A 26168-nucleotide genomic window follows, 5' to 3' on the forward strand; every position below is an offset into this window, starting at 1 on the left:
AAAAAGCGCTTTTTTTTTTTTTTACTACAATAATTATTTATAAATGGTTTAGTCAGTGTTTGCCCATTGAAAAAGCTTTACTCTCCCCGATTTACATTCTGAAATGTATCACATGGTGACATCTCCACTGCTGGCAGGTAAAGTCTGTGGAAGGAGATGCTGCTTTTTTGGCAGTTGGGTGGGTGGGGGGGGGGGACTTTTTCCCACAATACAACAAGGCTCCCACAGTGTGATGTCAGTACCTAGGTGCTGACATCACACTGTGGGAGGAGTTTCACCAAAATATCAGCCACACAATGATCTGTTCAAGAAAAAGGTAAAGATCTCTTCTGGGAAAGGGGGTATCAGCTACTGATTGGGATGACAAAGTTCAATCCTTGGTTACAGTTCCTCTTTAAAAAGTATGCATTCTAGAGCAAACCTTTAATTTGAAAAAATATGAAGATCGTGTTTAGTGTACATCAAATACCCTCTTTTACATGTCAGAAGAAACATCCTGTATAAACAATACTAAAAAGTAAAAATGATGGGCTACATGACATTGCTTCATAACATCCAAAAAAATATAACTAAAATTCACTTCAACAAAATAAAATTATACAAACTGTACTTAAACCATGCAACTAGTCAATAGTTGAACTAATACCTGAGTTGTTGCAGCATTAAAGGAAATCCCAATCAATGAACACAGGCCCAATCCTGCAGCCACTGAAAGCGCAACGAGCAAAACTCCAGCCAGCCCCACGGCACCCTGAGACTTGGCACAGTCCCACCTCAGCATGGTTAAACAGGCATAGGCAAGCTGTAAATGGAACATTTGGAAACAAATGCATACCACATTAGAATGCACCAAGTCACCCCAACTCTTTCCAGTTTACAAGGGAAGAATGAATATTTTAAACATGCATGTTAAATACTAGCCAAAGCCCCATGCCTTTATCTCCCTTTATGTTAACTTGCAAAATGGACTTGACTTACCATCAGCAAGTAGCCGCTGGCAACCCTGATGACGCTCACATCTGAGAAGGATTTAAGAATGTCGTCCAGTGTAGTTGTGGTAAAAGGGAGAACTTTCTGAGTGGAGTTTTGTGGAACACTTTGATGTACAACCTAATGGAGGATAAAATTAAAAAAATCAATACAAGGCAGACCAACACTAGAAACAGATAAGTAGTAAAAAGAGAACGTAAGGCTTTAATAAAAAAAATAAAAAAAAAAAACACGGTTACCATGGAAGAATATAGATATACAGTGCTGTCAGCAGACAAACATATCTGCATGTTCTCAATTGATATCAAAGTCACCTAAAATGTTCAAGGGTGTTAAGAAGAGTTACATATGTCATGTTTTTTTGCCCCCTGTGCACAGAAATGGCATTTATATTTACTAGACCCTTATGTCTGATGTGGCAGGACGGTTATTGCCTAATTGAGCAGAAGTTCCAACAGAAATGAAGCCTAATTATGTCTTGTCTGTAGGAGTCATGTGTAGCCAAAGTCCAGCTTTTACAGTACGGTACTTGTACTACACTGAGTCACAGTTCTGAGGGAAGACATTTAAAGAATTATTTATACACTAACACTGGCTGGGGCATGTATGAACTGTTATATTAAGAAGCAGCAGTTTCCTCATGTCCCTTTCAGAGTTCAGCATTGAGTTTTGCTGCACTGTGGTATAACACACAGCCACCCCTATGTTTTATAGTGTGATTGGGCCCTATGCTAGCCCAAGTCTCTGTATACTGAGGCCTATGCATTCTTTGAGTTCAATGGGGTGACTCTGGGGTCAACAACCATCTCAGTTCTCAGCAGCAAAATGACTGCTGACCACTAGGGGTCCTACCCAATTATTTCCTCTGGCGAAGACTGGGGCTCACATGGAGAAGTATTGCTGCCCACAGGGACTCGATCTGGAAACAGGTTAAATTTTGTAGAAGCTAGGGACATGTTTTGCTACTAAGGAGGTAGGAGAAGGGACAACAATGTGGCGCACAACAAAGTGGGATAGGTGATGAACAATAATGGACCCAGCCTAGATAATCTGGCACTCAGGATCACATGGCGACGCATCAGGGCTGCGATATGTATGCTAGATTCTTGGAAGAGGTAACCTCGGCCAGCTGCCTCAGTTGAGAACCCACCAATGTCTGTACAAGGCTTTAAACTCTAAGAAAGCATTCGTTACCTACCAAGATCAAATTTCTAACAACTAACAGTGCTGGCCCCTCTAGGTTGCTGGCCCCCTTATGAGTTTCATGCATGCCTGTCTGCTTTGTCTATAGCATCTACAGGAGAATTTTCACAAGGTTGAATGAAAAACTGTCCCATGGATGGAAAAGCAGTAACCAATCTTTCACAAATATTTTGCATGAATGATCAAATAATGAAAAGTAATTTCAGCTCCTTTTATTAAATAGCCAAAGCGGTCAAAGTCCTGTTTAAAGAAAATGAACCTTATCACTTTGCAGGGCTACAGTGTTCTAGAATGATGCAGAATCATTCATCCTCTATTCATCATTCATCCCCTACACACAGCTCTGCAGTGGTCTTCTAGACATTGCCTGGAAGAGGTGTCTTTGTTTTTAATTGGTTGGCTGATTCACAAAGGTCACATGCAATTCAGAAAAGGTCAGTGCCTGGGAAACAAAGGCCAAAAAAATGTCACATGACCTCACCAATGGGACCACAGCTGTGAACAGATTCTTTGGCTCACTAATGTGTTCCAGACACCTTTCCATGCAAGTCACACTTTCTTTTTATTACAGCTCTTATCCCTTGCGTGAGTCCTATATTAGCAAACATCACCCTGGCAAGATACTGCAGACTGAGGGAACAAAAACAAAAAAAAAAAACCCTTTTGTACCATTATATACTAAACATTTAGGTAAAGTTTTATATATAAGGTGTGTTTGTGTAGACACACATTAGTGATTGGGTTTTTGTTAGTTCTACAAATTAATAAGTAACATTTTATTTACCCCTCATTTCCCAAGCTATAACAGCCAACAAGAGTTGCAATTTTTTTTTTCTCTCGGCTTATGTTACCTTATCTGTTTCACCTTAAAAAAGGCCAAACTTTTAAAGTACCCAGCAAGCAATAAACTAGTAAATTAGAAGGTAAAAAGCTAACCAATTTGTGCCACAGGGTGAAGGGTTAAAATGTGTGTGTTCCTGATGTGCCCAGGTATTCGGCAGAATGGATGTTTATATAAAATGTCCTATTTGCACTAATGATGCACGAATAGGGTGTTTAGAAACATCCATTTTGCATCACTTGGTTAATTAGGGACAGCTTATTTTCAGTTGTTTGTTTCTGTGCTTAGAAAATAAGGAGAGTCATGAGCTCAATTTTATTAATCAACTACTAGAAATATTACAAGTGACATAAAGGAAATGATAAGAGAGAGACATGTACGAGTTATTAGGTTTTTTTTAACTGCTTGCCGACGGCGTGGCCGTGGCAGTAGCCCCAGGACCGCCTAAGTCCTGGGGCAGTAGTTTGCAGGAGATCACGCACAGGCTGCGCGCGCATCTCCTGCTTGAGGGGCGGAGTTGAGCTCCGCCTTCAGTCTCTGAGCGGCGATCGCCGTTCGGGAGACTGTTACACGGCGAAACCGCCGTGTTTACTTCAGCACAGCGCTGCAATCAGTGTCACACGGCTGTCCCCCTGGGGGACTTAGAAGCAATCGGCGGCGCTAGGCTGAAGCCTATCACAGCCGATTGCTGTGATAGGCTTGTGGGGGGAGGCAGGGAGTGAGGGAGGTGAAATCTTTAAAGAAATAGGGTTTTTATTTAAAAAAAAAAACCAAACAAAAATATTTGTAAAAAAAAAAAAAAGTAAACATGGGGGGAGCGATCAGACCCCACCAACAGAAAGCTCTTTTGGTGGGGAGAAAAGGAGGGGGGAAATCACTTGTGTGCTGTGTTGTGCAGCCCTGCAGCTTGGCCTTAAAGAGGTTAAAGAAGAAACAACACAGCCTAGTGTGATCACAGGTTATGTACAGGGATTGAACAGCAGGCATGCACTACAATGCTCTATGAGTGGAGTAAGATAAGGTATGTCAAGTACACAATTGGCATCAATTCATCAAGGCTGTCGATTTAAAATAGAAAAAAAAAAAAAAGCCAGGGAAATACAGCATTCTATATTTTAGACTTTAGTGAGCCAATTCATCAATATTTAGTTCGGTAATTTTCCAAAGCCCATTGTTGGTAACAACAAAAGAGTGTGTATTGTCTGTTACATGCCATCCCTTTAGATGTACATGTTAGATTTAGAGCAAGCAGAGGCAGTAAATCTGTCTATTAGTCTCCATTAGTCTTTCTTAAAGGGAGCCTTAACTGAGAGGGATATTGAGGTTTCCTATTAAACAATGCCAGTTGCTTGTCAGTCCTGCTGATCTCTGACTGCAATACTGGATAAATCGAACACCTGAAACAAGCATGCAGCTAATCCAGTCTGACTTCAGTCAGAGTACCTGATCTGCCTGCTTGTTGAGGGGCTGTGGCTAAAAGTATTAGAGACAGGATCAGCAGGAGAGTCAGGCAACTGGTATTATTTTAAAAGGAAAAAAAATCCATGTCCTTCTCAGTTTAAGTTCCCTTTAACATTTTATTTTTTTTGCCACAGCTTAGATTAACTTCCAAGAACCTTTAAACATGCCTTGCTTAGGCGATTTCCCCACTAGCTACCCTGTATCTTCCAACAGCAACCTAAGATGTTAAACTGCCGAACGGGAGGCAGGGGAAGAATCTTTTGTTCCGATCTCTCTGCTCGCTGCCTAGGGGTAGGAAAACTGGACCTGCTGGAGAAGGCTTCGGGTCCATTCAAAGGGGTTTGCAGGAGACAGGGGCTGTTTCTATTGGCTTCTGCTCCTGTCCGTCACATGTAATAGTCTCTGCTCCAGTGAGTTTTGTGAGTACCGCACAAATTCCAAAAGACGAGAACTGCCGGTAATTATAGAGGGCTTTACCACATGCTGTAACCTTGATGAATTTACATTTACTGACATTTGTTGAGGTATTTACCGCAGAAGTCGTTAATTTACCTCCCTGCTAGATAATTTCAGCAGGTCATGCGGTAACAGCCTTGATGAATTGACACTTTCCTAAGTGCTTGGTAAAACCAGTTGTTTTCAGCATTACCAAATGCGGTAATGCTTGGTGAATTGACGCCAAAGTCTACAGGCTGTAGACAGCTGAGAATACAAAATACACAATACAGCTGGATGTCACTGGCTCTTACAAGACAAGGAAAATAACATATGGATATGTGTGGATAAATGTTTCACTTTCAGACAAATCTGGATTTTGGACACATGGTATAAACAATATTTTGGGTTGTTTTCGGTGTGCTTTGAATAGTTTACACAATACTGTAATATATAATATATAAAAAAGTCATTAAAAAAAACAGTTCATCACATTTTGTTTATGAGGGCAACTTTGCCTGTAGGCATGAGGCATTTGTAACTCGTGTGTTATAAGACATGTGTATTGCTACTTCAGCAGTTATGGTGAATCTAGTTCCTTGGTGTTCTGTCAACATTCACAAATCTCTGTCTAACCTGAACATAAGTTCGCTGCCAGGCTTCCAAAATGGCTGCTGCTTTGTCCTCATTCCAATTTATCTTGGAAACATCATCGTAAACTTTGAAGTGCTCATACATTTGCTTAGGAGTCATTAACTGAAACATAGTCTGCAATGCCTGGGCGCTGTAATCATACAAAAAAAGGGAGGGGGGGGGGGGGGGGAGACAACAAAGTTCATTAATTCAAAAGCAGAGCCATTTATCATTGGCAAATTAAAAAAAAAAAAAAAAAAAAAAAAGTTGTGGACAACAGATCATTTTTCTCTGCAAATTGAGTACATCTGACAGAAACATAAAGTGACATACTACTAAGCCATAAGTCAGCCACCCCTCCCCCTCACGAAGTTAAAGTAAAATATCTCCTCTATTAGTAAAACACTGCTTTGCCATGCATAGTAACCTGCCTGTAATCACTACAAATGTAGCTTCACTTGAGAGCAGTACCAGACTAAACTCCTGACACTATGCAGGAATCCGGGAAGTACACAAATGGTGATTACAGTTTAAACAGACATGTTCAAGTCTCTCTTCCCTCCTGTTGCTATGCAATGACAATACATCCACTAACACTGTACTCATGAAAAACAGTTTACAGCCATATTGCTGATTATAACAGCATATTTTGCGTGTTTATATTCAGTAACCGCAAAATCTGGGCTAATGGTTCCTGTGCTAACAGATATACTGTATACAGGTTTCTGTATGTGGTTTCATGAACCGGACAGGAAAATGTTCAAATAATGCAAAATCTGCCCCATTGGAGGATCACTCATATCAAGAGATAATGAAAAGATATATTACTAGACCTCCTGGGTCCATGGAAATTTGCAGGTTAGGAGAAATCTTGCACATCACTGGCAAGAACAGCTTTTGGGCCTTAAGGCTGCTTTCACAGTGGGATGTTACAGGCGCACGTTAGAGCAGCCTGTAACACAGCCCAACTCACAGTAATGAAAAATCAATGGGCTGTTCACAGTGCCCACGTTGCGTTACATTGTAACGCTGCACGTTTTATGAAAGTGCAGCATGCTGCGCGTTATACACGGTTTTTGCCGCGTTAGACTGTTTGCACATGCTCAGTAATGTTGTTTTATTGTTTTTTGTGTGCAGGAGAGGAGGAGGGGGAGAGTCCGCTATTTTGCCTAGCCACATGGCTAATGAATATTCAATGCACTGCAATGCCGGTTCTCTTCCTGCTAGCAATGATTCATATGAATCATTCTCTGCCTGCTAGCAATGATTCATATGAATAATTGCCGGTTCTATCGAACAAAAACGGCGCACCAAGAGCCGCATAACGCGGCTCTATGTAGCGTCCATCTTTAGCACCACCATGCGTTGTGTTAGGAGAACGTTATGCGACCTTAACGTCCCCTGCAATGCAACGTCCCACTGTGTAAGAGCCCTAAGTGAACAAGATCTAACCAGAGGGAGGAGGTAACCCTATGGTCTTACTCAGCAGATTTAGTCCAAACTTCTATTCCAGACTAACCATTTAACGCCAGTCCATAGGCGGCGTTAAAGTGACACTGAAGCGAAAAAAACCTTCATGACATAATGAAAATCGGTTGTACGGATACTTAATAGAACATTAGTTGCAAAGAAAATAGTGTTTTTATTTTCAGGTATATAGCTTTTTAAGAACATTGCATCATTCTCTAATAATTGTAGTTTTCAAAATACACTCAGGATTTTAAATGATTTCACAGAGCAGGCTACTGACCCTTTGAACTTTTCTCAGCAGGAAAACCATAAACAAAAAAAAGAGAGATAATTCAGATAAGAGCTTCAAAAGACAGTGCTGTCCATGACTTTATGAAGTTGCAGAGCTCAGAGAAGCTGTTTTGCATAGATAACAGCTGAAGTTTCTTAACTCTTCAAATCAATAGGAGACTTATCCGTGCTAATAAGGTTTTATTTCTTAGCTGTATTACACATAGAAATCATTCTATCAGAAGTGTATTTTCACTTCAGACTCCCTTTAAGTGGGTACGCGTGCATGCATCGTCTGCTAATGCAAAGGGATTGTTTTAAAACATCCCTTCTGCACTAAAAAGTGCAAAAACAGGATGTTTTAAAAACGTCCAGTTTGCATTGACAAGTTAAATGAATAAAGAAAAACACTGACATCAGCGTTTAAGAATAACGGCACCAGATCTATATCGAATCTATAAGACCTTGGTAACAACCTTACAACCAATGCTGCTCAAATCCGGATTTGGGAGATACCCGGACAGTTGCTATCCGGATATCTCCCAGTAAACCTGTGCAGGGTGGGTCAATCTTACCTGTCTGACGTCTTCTTTGTCCGTCCCTCGGGCGCCTCCCACGATGCAGTCCAAGCGGCGATCACGTGATTACAAACACTTCCTCCTTCAACCCGGAAGGAGGAAGTGTTTGTAACCACGTGACCGCCACTTGGACCGCATCATGGGAGGCGCCGAGAGACGGACCGAAGAAGACGTCAGACAGGTTAGATTGACCTATCCGGATGTCTCCCGGATCCGGATTTGAGCAGCACTGCTTACAACCTTTAGATTGTAAGCTCGCAAGGGCAGGGTCATCCTAATGTTTACTGTTTTTATTGCAATACTTGTGCTGCTTGAGACTCTGCTGTACATTTTTTAGTTGTACCCCTTGTCTTATTGTGCTTTGTAAAGCGCTGCGGAACATGCTGGTGCTATATAAATACAAATAATATCTGTACCTGATCAGCTTTCCACTAGTGTTTTTAACCGTGCCACCAATAATCAGTTCCTCTTGCCAGTGCATGTATTTTCTTGAAAGACCATAGCACCCTCCACTTAAAACAAGGGCAATATCTGGAGGCTGAAAGAAAGCAGTTTTAGAGTGTGTTCAAGTTTTAACATTAAAAGTACAACCTAAATGTGAAATTATAAAGTTTGCTATATACTAAACAGAATATGATATTCATAGTTGAACTATCACCAACATTCTCCTATGCTCTATGGGCGATGACCATAAGTGACAACCGATGTATTCATGAAAAGTTAAGGTGGCCATGCAGTACTTGATATTTTAAAGGAGATTTGATTTACCTGCAGCGGCGAGATCAATATTAAGAGAGGTACACACACTGGAATAAAGTCGGCCGAGGTGGCCGTTAAGTAACAAACTAACACGTGGACAGGAGACCCCTCTCCCTAAAAAGCTGGCATTGTTAACGACAACTGACCGACCTGCGAAAGCACTGTTCTCCTATTCACCCAACCCACCAGAAGCTGCTCCATCATGTACCATGCATGCATCTTCCCTCCTCAAGACTAGTAATGCGTCTGTATAAAACTCAGCCCTAAAACTGCCACCTAAGCCCAGAACTTGATATTTTTACACAGCAGAAACAAGTGTAATAACTGTATGTGAAATAGCATTTTTATAGTATGTTGTGCAAAACTTTTTTTTTATTGTTTATTATGCCAAACTGTAATTCCGCTTTAAGTTATAGCAATGTTTCTTGTTCCATAAATCAGATCTCATGTACGGTTTTAATTAACTTCACATATTCTAATGTTCTTTTGTGAGCATTTTTACTTTGCAGATAAAATACAAGGGTCATCCGCAAACAGCCATTTTCATGTTATTGTTGACACACTATTTTGTGATTTCTACACATAATCACCTCCTTTATTTAAGTATTTATAAATCTTTAACAAGGATTTCAATCTCCTTGTAGTAGCATCACATTTCTTTCCTATGGGTAGGATGACCCACCTACTTTCAACTAAACTAGTATGAGAGGCTGAGCTATTCGGTCTAAAGGGTTTTATGGAGTTCACAGTAATAATATAAGCCACATTAGGTACAAAGTAATTAAAAAATGGAAGTATGGTGCAAGTATTGAGCCACATCAGATTATAAAGCTGAATTAGTGAGTTGGGCAGGACAGCGATTGTGGGTTTACGAAGTTTGTAACTTTTACCGTACCTGCTCTGTGGAATGAAGCAGTGTTCTGCTTCTAGGCTTTATTACCCGGTGTGGGGCAGATGTTTTTCTAAGCAGTCTCTGAAAATTCACTTCTGGTGACATCATTCTTCATCACCTTTCACAGCAGAGCCAATACGGCAATACCAAGAAGTAAAGTTTCACAGGATATTCTAAAAGCCGATTTGTATTTATAATAGACCTTCAAAGACCCCAACTCAACCATGTCCTCACTATCTCATGATTCAAACATGCAATCAACGTGGACTTTAGGTCTCTTATAGCTTTGGGCTCTCAGCACTGCAAGGTAACAGTGTTAACCACTGAACCACCATGCTGCCATATGGAACAGTATGCAGCAGCTGTGGTAACAGACAGACTGTGTTACTTAGCTTAATGTCAAGTAGATGTGGCAAGCTTGCAGTAATGCCCACAAAATAGTTTACAAACCATAATCTATGCTTTTTTCAACAATCTTTATAGTTTAGTGTTAATAACTAAGCAATATACATTGTTTAGTTATTAACACTACATAAATTACATAAAATGCATAAAATGCATGCAACCTTCCCTGTACTACGTAATGTTTGAACTCACTTTGGTTGAGTTTTTATTGGGTGCTGTAGGTGGACAATCCGAGTCTAATGGGTTGAGACATGGGCGGTTCGTGTAGCCGTGACCAACTTCAGCTTTATTTAGCATTTCCTCCCAGCTGTCTACTTGGAAATTCTCTCTCTTTAACTCCTCCAGCAAGTCCATGGGGTCAAAGTTTGTCCATTGCAAAGGTTTACCTCTAAAGAGAAGCTTAAGTGAGCCAAAAATGACAACATAAAATTCTTTTTTCTCTAGTCTGGCTGCTCAGAAAGAATGAAAAGAAAGAGGCAGAGTGGGAGGTAAAGAACACAACTAATGATGACAAGTTTATATCTGTGAGAAAGTAATATAAAAAACAACAGAGTCCGGCCAAGACAGTTTTTCCTTTTTTTTTGCGTACTTTAACAAACTAGGGAGCCTGATGACTTGGCAAACTCTACTATGGCAGTGGCTACTGCTGCTCCACCAGAACTGGCACATTTTAAGCTTCAGTCAGGCATGTAACAAAGGCTTTTTGGCTGCCTCGTTTTATCATCTATGCCAAACTGTATTTGCCCAACCAGGCTTAAGTCATTATTTCAAATCTTTCAGCTACAAAAGTGAAAGCACTCCTCGTTCTCCAGGACTGTACATTGTAGGCCAGGAGATGGCCATTGCAAATTGCTTATTTTCAGAGACAAGCAAACCGGGACAAGAACAATTACTCAGACACAAACTCCTGCATAATTACCAAGAAATGCCTGCACATGCCAAATGCACAAAACAATTAACCCTTTGTTGCATCCCAGCAATGAAATATAAAAAGTTGCTCAACTGTAAAAATCCAAGATGGGAATGAAAATGCGGTTTGCATGTTTAGTTAAACAAGCAATATAGAAAAAGAAACCCCATTGTTCATGTCCCGGATGCTGTAGCGTTTATGCTTGTGTTCCCAGGCATACAGTACACAGCACTGTCAATACACCTAAAATAAAGAGAACATGCATGCCCTTTAGTCCCACAACACACACACACTCACATCTAACTCACACAAACTTGAATGGAATGCTTACGGTAGATATGCCATTCCAGACTGAAGTTTTGCTCCTTCCCAAAAGCAGTCCAAAGGTGTGATAATTAAACAAGGATATAGTGATTCTATGATCTGTAGAGGAACAAATACAACAGTTTAGTCAGTACCTTAGGCCAAATATAGCAAGAAACTTTCTACCACTTGAAGTGAAGGTTACATGACGAGTTAAACATCTGCATGCACAGTCACAATTCTACTTAGAACTAGCCTGTGTTCCTTTTACTCATTGTAAGGTTAAGTATCCAGGGCTCTAAATGACATTTCTCTGCAGTCCCACAAAGGCTCATAGATAAATTATTACAGGTCACTCTTGTGTGGTTGAGAAACGCTTGGAAGAGCAGAGGAAAAAAAAGATAAAAGTTCAATAGTTCAAGATTTGTCTGTATGGGAGCTGTTTAAACTATAAAACACTGTCATAATTCACCTGTCAGTCACAAACTACGTTTTTAAACTTCAAAATACAACCATTGGATTCCAAGAAAGTGCCATTTAGGACTAGTACTTTAGATACAGCTTATCTTCACTTCATGTTTATATGTTAAAATCTACCTCAGCAATTTTTTTAAATTATCAGCAGTGTTTCCACAAAGACAAAAAGTGTCTCGCCTTTACTTTCCTTTTTAGGAAAGCTGTGACTTGATTGCCCAAGACCGCAAAAGAAGTTATTTGCAGCACTGGCTTTGTTTCCATGTTTAGCTCATGCCACATGTCAGATCAGGTGCACTTTAAACTCCAAGTTACCAATCCTACCATACCACTGCTTCAAGTCTACCTTTTTCATTACTCTACTACAGAATTCTTTTTTTGGAGGTTACCGTTCCTGTTTAAGAGCTTTAACCACTACATGTGTAGACAGGAATTGAGCAGAAAATGAATCTAATGACAATAGTGACAATGACAAGAATCCAAAAGGCTTTAACCTGTACTTTATTCAAAACAAGATGAAGAATTTTGGATGGAACGGTGTTATCTGCAAATTACAAAACTTTGCTATAAGTGATGTAATGCAAATATCTTAGCCTAGGACTTATAAAGACACACACACACACACACTTTAGCATTTACCTGATTCATATAGCCAGCTTCTGTGATAAGTTCTCCCGATTTAAAGCATAATTTGTCTAGTGTCCAATGCCTGCAAAGAAAGTCACAAAGAAAAAGACAGTTATAGGTCTATTAAAAATATGAATAAATACTGTAGCTTCATAACAGACTGTAGCTTCATTCCCATTGCGCTGTCCGGTTAAGTATATTGCAAACTTTACTGTGTCCACTCTGGAGTATGCAGTATCATAGTCACCTTATTGAGTGTCACAATTTCACTTCAGGATTTTTTCTTTCACTTATTTTGATCATATTGCATCTTATATATTGTATGCATCATATTGATGGTTGTATTACACACTGTGTGTTCACTATATGTATGACAACGTAGTATCACTGTACTGGTTTTGAGCCATATACTGAACCCGGGTTCAATCACTGTGAGTAGTTGTGCATTGAGCACTCTACAGTGTTTTTTTGCTGATTATAATCAGTCTTATTATATATCAGGCGCATAGGAATTATTTAATACAATTATTTATATACAATATTGTATTTGTATTTGCACATTTATTGCTATCATGTTGGGCAGCATGACCGATGTTAAGTGTTTTTATCATGGTTCTTTAGTGAGAAATATTATGGTTATATATAAACTGATTTATTTAACTATATCATTGTGTGGTGCTGGTTTAAAGGACTAGTTCTCTTTCTCTATTATCTGTTGTTGTTTGGTCCTAGCACACGCAATAGATAGTGTTGCTGAGATAACTGCACTTGTATCTGTGCTGTTTCTGCCACGCTCTGCTGCAATCCTGGCTTGTAATTAACAGTTTTAGGCAGGGTTTACAAATAAACTAACCAGCTGGTGATAGGCTCACATAAGCAGAGTGTGTGAGTCATACAGAGCCTGCAGAGGGTGTGTATCACTTCTATCCAATCACAAGCAGCCCTGCAAATTCCACACATTCCAGCCTAGCCAGACAGAGCTGACAGAAGGAAACAGATTAGATCATATAACAGAGATAACACAGCCACTGTGCAATTAGAAAAGGATGCAGTAAGCCAGAGCACATTAGAACAGGCAAAGGAACTTATAGGATAGAAGAACTAAGGCTGAAAATTTTGTTACAGAGTCTCTTTAACCAGATGGTATGGAACCCGAGATAGACTGGCAGCTATCTATAATAATAGAGATGATAAATGTTGAGGTGAGGATGTGGGGAGAAGGGCAACTTTCTACACCTATTGTGGTCCTGTTCCAAGCTGGGTGGTTATACAAATCTGCAAACAAGTAACTGCACCAAAGTGCAAGTAACTAGATTGTGAGCAACTCTGAGGGACAGTTAGTGACAAGACAATATACCCTGTACAGCATTGTGCAAGATGTTGGCGCTATATAAAATAGTAAATAATAATAATAATAATAATAATAATAATAATAATCCTACATATGACTAAGTCAAGAGGATATAAATGGACTCTGGTTCCACACATGCTGCACTGGAGGTCATGCAAAGTAACAACGGTAAGGCAATAGCCCCAAAAGCGGATTTTCCACAGTTAGGGCCCTGACAAACTGGAGAGACCGGAGGACTCTGACACACCGTTTTGCGGGTAATTTTCTTTTTTTTTTTTCAAATGCTTCCATTGACTTACATTAAAATCGCAGGAAAATCTCAGCAAAATTGTCATTCGCAAAATCATGATTGTGGCTATTTTCATGTTAGTCAATGGAAGTGTTTTTTTTCTAAAAGACAAAAACGACCCGCAAATCCCTCTCTTGTGTGTCAGGGTCCTTAGTCTGTTTTTGTAAGATGGTCACAACATTGAACAGTTCAAAAAAGATTGGTAATAATCATTGCATATTTAGATCAATGCTATGATTTAGTTAATATTGTACTGACTGATTGTTCATTTTGATGCAATGATTGTAATTCTTGTACTTAAAATGAATACTGTTTGTGGAGGTACCAACTAGCGCTGAAGTTCTATATAAGCAGATCTGTGTAATGCTGACTTTAAAGTGTACCTGAGATGAAATAATAGTGTGTATTTATACTTACCTGGTACTTCCTCCAGCCCTATGAGGTGCATGGGCTCCTTCACCCTCCTGCTGCTCAGTTCTGCCACTATCTGGCCCAGTAATCTTGTCAGTTGTGTCCTTCAGCACATGTGCGGCCCGGTCGCATGCGCCCCTGTGCGCAGCAAGTTCCTGGCTGCGGGAACGCAACGGAGGGTGCGTGGCCAAGACGTGCATGCGCTGAAGAGTGTGGCCGGTCAGATTACCAGGTGAAATATCGGCAGAACTGAGTGGCAGGAGCTGGAGAAAGCCCAGGCAAGTATAAAAACAGGCTTTTATCTGATCTCCGGTTTCCTAATAACACACTAGGCAGAAACACTAGTGTTGTGGAATACCTAGCGGTTTTGCAGTTATGAAAGTCTATGGACCGCATGTAAAACTCATATATGTGTGTTTTACATCGTGCATTTTTGAAAATGTACAACTTGCTGCAATATTTTCAAATATTTTACTCTATTGATTAGGGAAATAAGCATAAACACGAAACGCACCAAAACGCCATCACTTAAAAGAGTGCATTTCAAAACAGAACAAAATTAAAAACACACAAAGCAGAAAATGCATGCTTTTCTGCACTGCTTAGTGTGCTCCTAGCCCAAAGGACAAGTGGTGTAATTAGAAAGAGGGAACATTTACCTGTTGTACATGAAGACTTGCACTTTGGTGGCTTCAAGTGCTGATTGAAGGTGTTGTTTCAGTGCTTCAGATGTTAGGACATTACCCCCATTCTCTACAGCAGTCTGGATCATAAGCTGTGGATTGAACATGGCTTCTTCTCCAATCTTTTGTCGGGTATAGTTTAGCTCACGACTTACTCGCCCACCAACTGAAAAAAATCAATGGAATTTAAGCATAGTTTTTTTTATTATCTACAACAGGCAACATAAATCTGAACAAACAATTCAAAGATAGGTAAATATGATGGATGACACTCGACTGAGGTAGACGTTAAAGAGACACTGAAGCGAAAAAAAAAAGATGATGATATGATTTGTATGTGTAGTACAGCTAAGATATAAAACATTAAGATCAGATACATCAGTCTAATTGTTTCCAGTACAGGAAGAGTTGAGAAGCTCCAGTTGTTATCTCTATGCAAAAAAGCTATTAAGCTCTCCGACTAACTTAAGGTGGCCATACACTGGTCGATGTGCCATTAGATCGACCAGCTGACAGATCCCTATCTGATCGAATCTGATCAGAGAGGGATTGTGTGGCTGCCTTTACTGCAAACAGATTGTGAATCGATTTCAGCCTGAAACCGATTCACCATCTGCTGAGCTGCTCCTGCCGCCTGTCCCCCCCCCCCCCGTATACATTACCTGATGCTGGCTCCCGGGCATCTTCTCCGCATTGCACGGCTCTGTTCCGGCTCCATCCCGGCGCTTCCTGTGTCACTCCGTGACCAGGAAGTTCAAATAGAGCGCCCTCTATTTGAACTTCCTGGTCACTGCAGTGACACAGGAAGCGCCGGGATGGATGGAGCCGGAACAGAGCCGTGCAGCGCGGAGAAGACGCCCGGGAGCCAGCCTCAGGTAATGTATACTTGATCGGATCGGCCGCCGCTAGCGACGCGCACTTTACCCGCGGGCGATCGAGGGTAATTTCCCGCACGGCGCGATCGACGGACCGATCAGATTTCGGGAGGAAATCGGATCGGCGGCTGCGTTTACCGCGAACGATTGGCAGCAGATTCGAAACGGCCGGGAATCGAGCCAGTGTATGGCCTGCTTTAGTCGTGGAGAGGGCTGTTACCTGACTTTTATTATCTCAACTGTAATTGAACTGTTTACTTTTCCTCTGCTAGAGGAGAGGTCATTACTTCACAGACTGCTCTGAAAGACTCATTTTGCTGAGTGTTGTGTAATCTGCACATATGATAGAATAATGCAATGTTAGAAAAAACACTATATACCTGAAAATAAAAATATGAGAATATTTTCTTTGCTGCTAATCTTCTAGTAATTATTCATAGTACACAACCAATTCATTATATCATATTTTTTTTCGCTTCAGTGTCTCTTTAAGGGTCATCTTGGCTAAGAAGGTGTTCTATTGTCCAGCATGCCATCATCCCTCCTCCCCTCATTATAGAAACAGAAGTGCTACTCTGCTATAGCAAAATCAGGTGTCTAAAGCACTTGCCCTATAATTACTTCTGGACTGGCAGTCTCTGGCCCCTTAGACCAGAGACTGCCGGTACCATAGATTGTTGCTTCCCTGCGAATTGCTGCACATGGCCCCCGCTCTTCCATCGCTGCAGGTCCCTCTCTCTGCCGGCTCTATGACGGCAATGCTCTATGCGCCGGTCAAGAGCGACTTTCATTGGCTCATGACCCTGTCCATCAATGTAAGCCAATGGGATTGGCTTACAGTGATGACAGGGTCAGGAGCCAATGAAATCGGCTCCTGACCGCTCACGGAGCATTTCCATCATAATAACGGCAGGAAGAGGCGGAGAGACCCACGAGAGCGGCAGATATGTGCAGCGGGTTGCGACAGGGACAGAGCAGCGGGATCTGCGGCAGCGGCGGGACCGAAATCTACATCCTGTAAGAGTCACGTAGCAACGCAGATTTCAACCGCGATAGTCCGGGAGCGATGAATTACTCCAGGATTGTTTGTAGTAAAATATACGCTGCACTTGTGGCTGTTCAAGCCTGATGCAGCGTAGATTTTACTACACCCGCTCTGTAACAGGCGACACAATCGGGGGTCCCCAATGCCACTGAACTCAGCTGTGATCTTCTTACCATGGTCAGGAGGCCTGTGATCACTGCAAGCCAATCACAGTGATCACTAAGGTATAAATGGGAAAAAAGCTCTGGTCCTTAAAAAGAAACTGCAGTAAAAAAAAAAAAAAAAGATTTTTTTTTTGACAAGAGTCATTAATAACCTATTTACTCAGCGTTTGCCCATTGTAAAAGCTTTTTTTTTTTTTTTTTTTTTTTTTTTTTTTTTAGGTCTTGTGCTACTTCATGCCATCAGGTCCTTTATGTGTGGGCTTCTGCCCATGTCCCTACTGAGAATATTTCCATGTTTTCTGTGCCAATACCTAAGCATTAAGCAATAGAATCCAAAAGTTAACTCAATACATTTGTAATTTGGGATCCAGTTTATCCAATACAAAATCTAGTGATAAAATTTAGGAGCCAACTTCAATGACAACAAATTAGAGAAAAACTAAAAAGTGTTAGGTGTCGGTAGTAATTTTGAAGTAACCTTGGCTACCTTGTAGCTAGCCCAGCACTGTGCTACACAATGAAGCAGAGCTTCACAAGTGATTGAACTTCTGAACCAGGAAGTCAATTGGGAACTGCTAATGCTCCTCAGAGCTCTATCCAGACATCACTATTGAGCAAGTAAAGCCATATACTGTGCAGTCAGTCATACCTCCAGTATGTTACCACCCACCACACAATAAGTCTAAAGATATTAAAGTGAACCTCCAGACTAAAAATCTACTCAGTAGCACTGAAAAAAGACTTGGTGTTTAACAGTTTCACAGCATCAGAACTTAGTTTTTCTTACCGAAGCCTCATTTTTAGCTGCACAGAAGAAAACTGCCCAGGCATTTTTCCCCTGATGCTGTGCAAAGCAGATGGGATTTCTGATGTTGTTGTTCTGTTGGAGGGGTGATCAGGACACAGGACAGTTGGAAATGTGTCTCATGCTCAGTCACCTCCTTTCAACCAAAAAGATGGCTGCCCCCATGAAATCACAAACATTTGCCTGTTTTTTTTTTTTTAAAACGGTGGGTAAGAGATTATATTACCTATCTATTTTAATTAACATAACTGATGTAACTTCATGAAATTATGTTTGTTTAGGCTGAAGTTCTTCTTTAAATATGGCTAAGCTCTGCATGCAAGAAACAGTGCATTGCTGACTCCTAACGTGGCAAGGCGTAAAACACCTTCTCAGTGTTAAACTTAAAGGGAACCTAAACTGAGAGGGATATGAATATTTCCTTTTAAACAATACCAGTTGCCTGGCTCTCCTGCTGATTAATTTGCTGCAGTAGTATCTGGATCTCACACCTGAAACAAGCATGCAGCTAATCCAGTCTGATTTCAGTCAGAGCACCTGATCTGCATGCTTGTTGAGGGGCTGTGGATAAAAGTATTAGAGACACAGGATTAGCAAGAGAGTCAGGTCAACTGGTATTATTTTAATAGGAAAAATCCATATCATTCTCAGTTTAGGTCCCCTTTAAACCCTCTGGAGGTAAAAGCTCATTCTCACCAACCTTCTAAAGCAGATTAAAAGCAAGGGAACGGGATACTAGAATTGTCAAAGGTAAAGATAATTAAGGAGATATTTTATCTAATTAATTCTGAAGTTCTCTTTTATTTTCCTTTTAGGTCTGATCTGTGAATGGTCCCCTTTCGGTGATGCAGTTTTCTTAATACTATATAATAAAATATATTTGTAAAAATACAGTATACAACAGAAATAACAGTAAAACAACTTGAATGTTGCTCGAAGCTTAATTCTACCCTCTCTCCAGCATAAGACTTCCATATGGAGAAACTAAATCACCTTAAGCAGGCTTTTCTTGCAGAGCAGACTGAACATTTTTGTACAATTTCTTGCACTTGTATAAACAGTCTGCTCCTATAGCACATTTCACAATCAATGGCTTTTATGTACATACATCCGCCCTCAAAAAAATTGGCAGGGCCAGAGCAATTTTCCTTTACACCAACGTTACAAAAGCTGGCCTTGGCAATAAGAAAGCTGAAGCTGACATTTTCTATTCAAAATTGAAAGCTTTGCTTATCTTAAATATCATCAATATCTTTTAGATCAAGGGCAAACAAATTATCATGAAATTCAGAAGCCACTTTAACACATCCAGAAGCCATTAGGAAATTTTTAGGAGCCAGCTTCATACCAATTAAAGAAAACCTCAAAATTTTAAGGGGACCCGACTACCTGATTCTTCGGACTTGCTCTGTTGGGTTAGCTGTAGAATTAACACTTGTGTTGATGAGAATACACCAGGATTGCACACACTAATGATTATTATTATGCATTTATATAGCACTGATGTTCCAAAATAATTATTCTCCCTCAAGGAGCTCACAATCTAATGCACTCACCAAAGCCTAGGGTCTTTAAAGAGAACCCAAGGCATGTTTGTCAAATCATATTAGGACACAGAGACAGGTTTTGTGTACAGTGACCAGCCTTTGTGTCCTATTGTGCCCCGTCCCTGGGCTCTGCTGCCTCCCCTTAAAAAGGGCCAGGCTAGCTCCCCACCTGCTCCCTTTCGATTGGAGGAAGTTTACAGAGGCAGGGAGGGAAAGGACACAGGTGGGGGAGCCGCGCTATACAGAGGCGGGGAGGAGCGATGAATGACAGTCAGCGATAAATAGCAGGCTAGCGACAATCTGCTTGTCGGCTGTTGATAGCCTGCCCTTTTTTAAGGGGGTGGGGGGACAGCAGAGCCCGGGGGGTAGGTCTGGAGGCACAATAGAAGGACACAGAGGCTGGTCACTGTACACAAAACATGCCTCTGTGTCGTAATATGATTTGACAAACACGCCCCAGGTTCTCTATAACACTAACCCCCCCCAACTGATGCCTAACCCTAACCGCTAATCTCTCCAAACCATCCACCTATGCGCAAACCTGCCGATAATTAGGTCACCATGCATGTACAATTTATTGTGTTTGATTACCGACATTTTATTGGTACCCAAATCTCTCTTGACTGAAAAAAAAAAAAAGTTCTATGCCCATACTCACTCCCCCCCCCCTCCAAAATTCTCAATCACCACATTAAACTAACTGGATGCATTTCAGGGTGCAATGTCAAATCCTTCAACTCTGTCTTCTTCAAGCTTATCATTGTTAACTAGACAGCTCTCCACTGCACAATTTCTTTTATAGTCACCTGTATTGCTTGTAAATTCTGTGATCTTCCAAATATCTCTCACATTGCATCTCTTAATGTGTCATCAGCAGAAAGCACAAGGGGAAACTTAACTAAACCAGTGCAAAAGGAAACTGGAGCAACTGCCAATATCAACTAATCAGAATTATTGCTTCACATTGCACCTCCTAATAATTCTTCCTTAAAGTATGTGCATGTTAATCCAAGAAAGCACCCACCAGTAACCATATAGCAAGTCAAAAAACACATCAAATACATTAAATGGCTCAGGTCAAACATGCATTAACCACTTGCCGACCGCCCCCAGCCGATGGGCGGCGGCAAAGACTGGGCCCAAACGACCGCAATACGCCCATCGGCGGGGGCGGCTGCGGGAGTGGCTATGCGGCGATCGCGTCATTCGTGACGCGATCAGCCGCCGGGGACTGGCTCCGCCCACCGCTCGCAGTAACCCGCCGGCCGTTCGGAAGCGCCGGCGGGTTACTAGCACCCGGATCGCCGCATTTACATTGTATAATAGGCTTTGTAATGTATACAAAGCCTATTATACTGGCTGCCTCCTGCCCTGGTGGTCCCAGTGTCCGAGGGACCACCAGGGCAGGCTGCAGCCACCCTAGTCTGCACCCAAGCACACTGATTTCCCCCCCCCCCCCCTGCCCGCCCACAGCACCCCTCAGACCCCCCCCCTGCCCACCCCCCAGACCACTGTTTGCACCCAGTCACCCCCCTAATCACCCATCAATCACTCCCTGTCACTATCTGTCAACGCTATTTTTTTTTATCCCCCCCCCTGCCCACTCCTGATCACCCCCCACCCCTCAGATTCTCCCCAGCCCCCCCCCCCCCCGTGTACTGTATGCATCTATCCCCCCTGATCACCCGTCAATCACCAGTCAATCACCAGTCAATCACCAGTCAATCACCAGTCAATCACCAGTCAATCACCAGTCAATCACCAGTCAATCACCAGTCAATCACCAGTCAATCACCCCCTGTCACTGCTACCCATCAATCAGCCCCTAACCTGCCCCTTGCGGGCAATCTGATCACCCACCCACACCAATAGATCGCCCGCAGATCCGACATCAGATCCCCTCCCAAATCCATTGTTTACATCTATTCTCTCCTCTAAACACCCACTAATTACCCATCAATCACCTATCAATCACCCCCTATCACCACCTGTCACTGTTACCCATCAGATTAGACCCTAATCTACCCCTTGCGGGCACCCAATCACCCACCCACACGCTCAGATTGCCCTCAGACCCCCCTTTATCAATTCGCCAGTGCAATATTTACATCTGTTATTCCCTGTAATAACCCACTGATCACCTGTCAATCACTTATCAATCACCCCCTGTCACTGCCACCCATCAATCACCCCCTGTCACTGCCATCCATCAATCAGCCCCTAACCTGCCCCTTGCGGGCAATCTGATCACCCACCCACACCAATAGATCGCCCGCAGATCCGACATCAGATCACCTCCCAAATCCATTGTTTACATCTATTCTCTCCTCTAAACATCCACTAATTACCCATCAATCACCTATCAATCACCCCCTATCACTGTTACCCATCAGATTAGACCCTAATCTACCCCTTGCGGGCACCCAATCACCCGCCCACACGCTCAGATTGCCCTCAGACCCCCCTTTATCAATTCGCCAGTGCAATATTTACATCTGTTATTCCCTGTAATAACCCACTGATCACCTGTCAATCACCTATCAATCACCCCCTGTCACTGCCACCCATCAATCACCCCCTGTCACTGCCACCCATCAATCAGCCCCTAACCTGCCCCTTGCGGGCAATCTGATCACCCACCCACACCAATAGATCGCCCGCAGATCCGACATCAGATCACCTCCCAAGTGCAGTGTTTACATCTCTTCTCTCCTCTAAACATCCACTAATTACCCATCAATCACCCCCTATCACCACCTGTCACGGTTACCCATCAGATTAGACCCTAATCTGCCCCTTGCGGGCACCCAATCACCCGCCCACACCTCAGAACGTCCTCAGACCCCAGCCCTGATCACCTCGCTAGTGCATTGCTTGCATCTATTTCCCCCCTCTAATCACACCTTGAGACACCCATCAATCACCTCCTGTCACCCCCTAGCACACCTACCCATCAGATCAGGCCCTAATTTGCCCCGTGTGGGCTCCTGATCACTCGGCCAAACCCTCAGGTCCCCCTCAGACCCCCTTCCGATCACCTCCCCAGTGCATTGATTGCATCTATTTTCCCCTCTAACCGCCCCCTGAGACACCCATCAATCACCTCCTGTCACCCCCCTAGCACTCCTATCCATCAGATCAGGCCCAAAACATCCTGTCATCTAAGAGGCCACCCTACTTATGACCGGTTCTACAAAATTTGCTCCCTCATAGACCACCTGTCATCAAAATTTGCAGATGCTTATACCCCTGATCAGTCATTTTGAGAAATTTGGTTTCCAGACTACTCACAGTTTTGGGCCCGTAAAATGCCAGGGCAGTATAGGAACCCCACAAGTGACCCCATTTTAGAAAGAAGACACCCAAAGGTATTCTGTTAGGTGTATGATGAGTTCATAGAAGATTTTATTTTTTGGCAAAAGTTAGCGGAAATTGGATTTTTATTGTTTTTTTTCACAAAGTGTCATTTTTCACTAACTTGTGACAAAAAATAAAATCTATGAACTCACCATACCCCTAACGGAATACCTTGGGGTGTCTTCTTTCTAAAATGGGGTCACTTGTGGGGTTCCTATACTGCCCTGGCATTTTAGGGGCCCTAAACCGTGAGGAGTAGTCTAGAAAACAAATGCCTCAAAATGACCTGTGAATAGGACGTTGGGCCCCTTAGCGCACCTAGGTTGCAAAAAAGTGTCACACACGTACTCAGAAGAAGAAGTAGTATATTGTGTTTTGGGGTGTATTTTTACACATACCCATGCTGGGTGGGAGAAATCTCTCTGTAAAAGGACAATTGTGTGTAAAAAAAAAAAAATCAAACAATTGTCATTTACAGAGATATTTCTCCCACCCAGCATGGGTATGTGTAAAAATACACCCCAAAACACATTATACTACTTCTCCTGAGTACGGCGGTACCACATGTGGCACTTTTTTGCACCCTAAGTGCGCTAAGAGGCCCAAAGTCCAATGAGTACCTTTAGGATTTCACAGGTCATTTTGCGACATTTGGTTTCAAGACTACTCCTCACGGTTTAGGGCCCCTAAAATGCCAGGGCAGTATAGGAACCCCACAAATGACCCCATTTTAGAAAGAAGACACCCCAAGGTATTCCGTTAGGAGTATGGTGAGTTCATAGAAGATTTTATTTTTTGTCACAAGTTAACGGAAAATGACACTTTGTGAAAAAAAAACAATTAAAATCAATTTCCGCTAACTTGTGACAAAAAAAAAAAAAAATCTTCTATGAACTCACCATCCTCCTAACGGAATACCTTGGGGTGTCTTCTTTCTAAAATGGGGTAATTTGTGGGGTTCCTATACTGTCCTGGCATTTTAGGGGCCCTAAACCGTGAGGAGTAGTCTTGAAACCAAATGTCGCAAAATGACCTGTGAAATCCTAAAGGTACTCATTGAACTTTGGGCCCCTTAGCGCAGTTAGGGTGCAAAAAAGTGCCACACATGTGGTATCGCCGTACTCAGGAGAAGTAGTATAATGTGTTTTGGGGTGTATTTTTCCACATACCCATGCTGAGTGGGAGAAATATCTCTATAGACAATTGTGTGTAAAAAAAATAAAACAATTGTCATTTACGGAGATATTTCTCCCACCCAGCATGGGTATGTGTAAAAATACACCCCAAAACACATACTACTTCTCCTGAGTACGGCAATACCACATGTGTGGCACTTTTTTGCAGCCTAACTGCGCTAAGGGGCCAAAAGTTTAATGAGCATCTTTAGGCTTTACAGGGGTGCTTACAATTAGGCACCCCCCAAAATGCCAGGACAGTGAACACACCCCACAAATGACCCCATTTTGGAAAGTAGACACTTCAAGGTATTCAGAGAGGAGCATAGTGAGTCCGTGGCAGATTTCATTTTTTTTTGTCGCAAGTTAGAAGAAATGGAAACACTTTTTTTTTTCTTTTTTTTGTCAGAAAGTGTCATTTTCCGCTAACTTGTGACAAAAAATAAAATCTTCTATGAACTCACCATGCCTCTCACTGAATACTTTGGGATGTCTTCTTTCCAAAATGGGGTCATTTGGGGGGTATTTGTACTATCCTGGAATTTTAGCCCCTCATGAAACCTGACAGGTGCGCAGAAAAGTCAGAGATGCTTGAAAATGGGAAAATTCACTTTTGGCACCATAGTTTGTAAACGCTATAACTTTTACCCAATCCAATAAATATACACTGAATGGTTTTTTTTTTTTATCAAAGACATGTAGCAGAATAACTTTCGCGCTCAAATGTATAGGAAATTTTACTTTATTTGAAAAATGTCAGCACAGCAAGTTAAAAAAAGTCATTTTTTTTTGCCAAAATTCATGTATTTTTTGATGAATATAATAAAAACTAAAACTCGCAGCAGCAATCAAATAGCAGCAAAAGAAAGCTGTATTAGTGACAAGAAAAGGAGGTAAAATTCCTTTAGGTGGTAGGTTGTATGACCGAGCAATAAACCGTGAAAGCTGCAGTGGTCTGAATGGAGAAAAAGGCTCTGGTCCTTAAGGGGCGAAAAGACTGTGGTCCTGAAGTGGTTAAAGTGTTAAAAAAAAAAAAAAACACATGAAGTGCACATATTAACTGGCAGCTATACTTGTTACAGATAACGTGAGTAATACTTGTGTGTGCTCAAATTTATGCAAGTACGTGTACAAGAGGACACATTTCTGCCATTAAGACTATGTTCTATGAAATAGTCACTCAGAAAGAAACAATAGTTCTATGACAGAAGGCCTGCAGTTTCACTAATACCGGTACATTTACTTTCCATATTAATATAGTTCAAAAAAACTGTACGAGGTACACAGAACCACTCACTTTAAGGGCCATACACACGGCATACATTTGTCTGTAGTTGTGAGGCAGCGACATACAGACAGACAACAGCATATTTATGGCAGCAACAATTAGAGTTCGCGACAGTTGTACACACGTGACAACAGAAAGTGTGAAGACACAACGGAAGCGGTCTGCCAAAGACTACATATAGTAGAGACTCTGCTGTCTGTAGAAGACTTTCATACACACAACAGGACACCAACAGACTAAGCGACGGTTCATGCGACAAGTCACAAGGGATTCACCAGTTGAAGCTCTCAGACAAGACTGTCTGCATACTGTCTTTGTCACTTGGCGTATACACACATGCGAACTGTCACGTGACATGTCTGTACAGACATTTGTACGCCGCGTGTATGGGCCTTAAGTCCTAATCTCCCCACACACAGAATCCTTTACAGGAAAGCAATGACCTTAGAGATGTCAAGTCAAGAGACACACCTGCCACAAAACTAGTTACCACGGTACTAGCCTCTGCTGTGGGACTTTTTGTAGTTTTGTACTAGTACAAATTAGGATTTTTGTATGGGCATTTCTGCACTTCTATACAGTGGTGGAGCAAAAAGAGGGTCTGCTAAGCATTCATATAAAAAAGCTGAGAGTTCAAAAAGAGAGCGCAGAATTTGCAGTAATTTAATGGTGCAAGATATAGCTGCTACTAGAAGATTGGTAAAATGACCTATATATAGCGGCCACTATAATATTGGTAAAAATACCATTCTACCACCATTACCCAACCTAACCTCACACAGAACACATCATCTACAGATGCCTAACCCTAAGATCTCACCAGTGGTGCCAAACTAAGACTCTCTGATGATGGTGCCTAACCACCCCCTACCCAGGCTTAATTCTACCCCCCCCCCCCTCCCCACAGTAACTTTCAGACATTGGCGC

The 26168-nt window shown here is 41.8% G+C and overlaps 1 protein-coding gene across 4 annotated transcripts in view; it reads right to left on the minus strand.

Moving 5' to 3' along the window:
• Nucleotides 1-26168, minus strand: part of PTCH1 (patched 1) — a 131611-nt gene that overhangs the window by 60087 nt on the left and 45356 nt on the right. For all 4 annotated transcript variants that reach the window (XM_068237362.1, XM_068237367.1, XM_068237376.1 and 1 more), the window contains 8 exons: nucleotides 14962-15151; nucleotides 12264-12333; nucleotides 11179-11270; nucleotides 10130-10325; nucleotides 8298-8419; nucleotides 5567-5714; nucleotides 979-1110; nucleotides 647-802 (listed from right to left, as the gene is read on the minus strand). In XM_068237362.1, coding sequence (XP_068093463.1) covers nucleotides 647-802; nucleotides 979-1110; nucleotides 5567-5714; nucleotides 8298-8419; nucleotides 10130-10325; nucleotides 11179-11270; nucleotides 12264-12333; nucleotides 14962-15151 — 1106 coding nt within the window. The remainder of the gene's footprint in view (nucleotides 1-646; nucleotides 803-978; nucleotides 1111-5566; nucleotides 5715-8297; nucleotides 8420-10129; nucleotides 10326-11178; nucleotides 11271-12263; nucleotides 12334-14961; nucleotides 15152-26168) is intronic.

The sequence above is a fragment of the Hyperolius riggenbachi genome, chromosome 1 (genome assembly GCF_040937935.1).
Source record: "Hyperolius riggenbachi isolate aHypRig1 chromosome 1, aHypRig1.pri, whole genome shotgun sequence".
Taxonomy (NCBI): Eukaryota; Metazoa; Chordata; class Amphibia; order Anura; family Hyperoliidae; genus Hyperolius; species Hyperolius riggenbachi.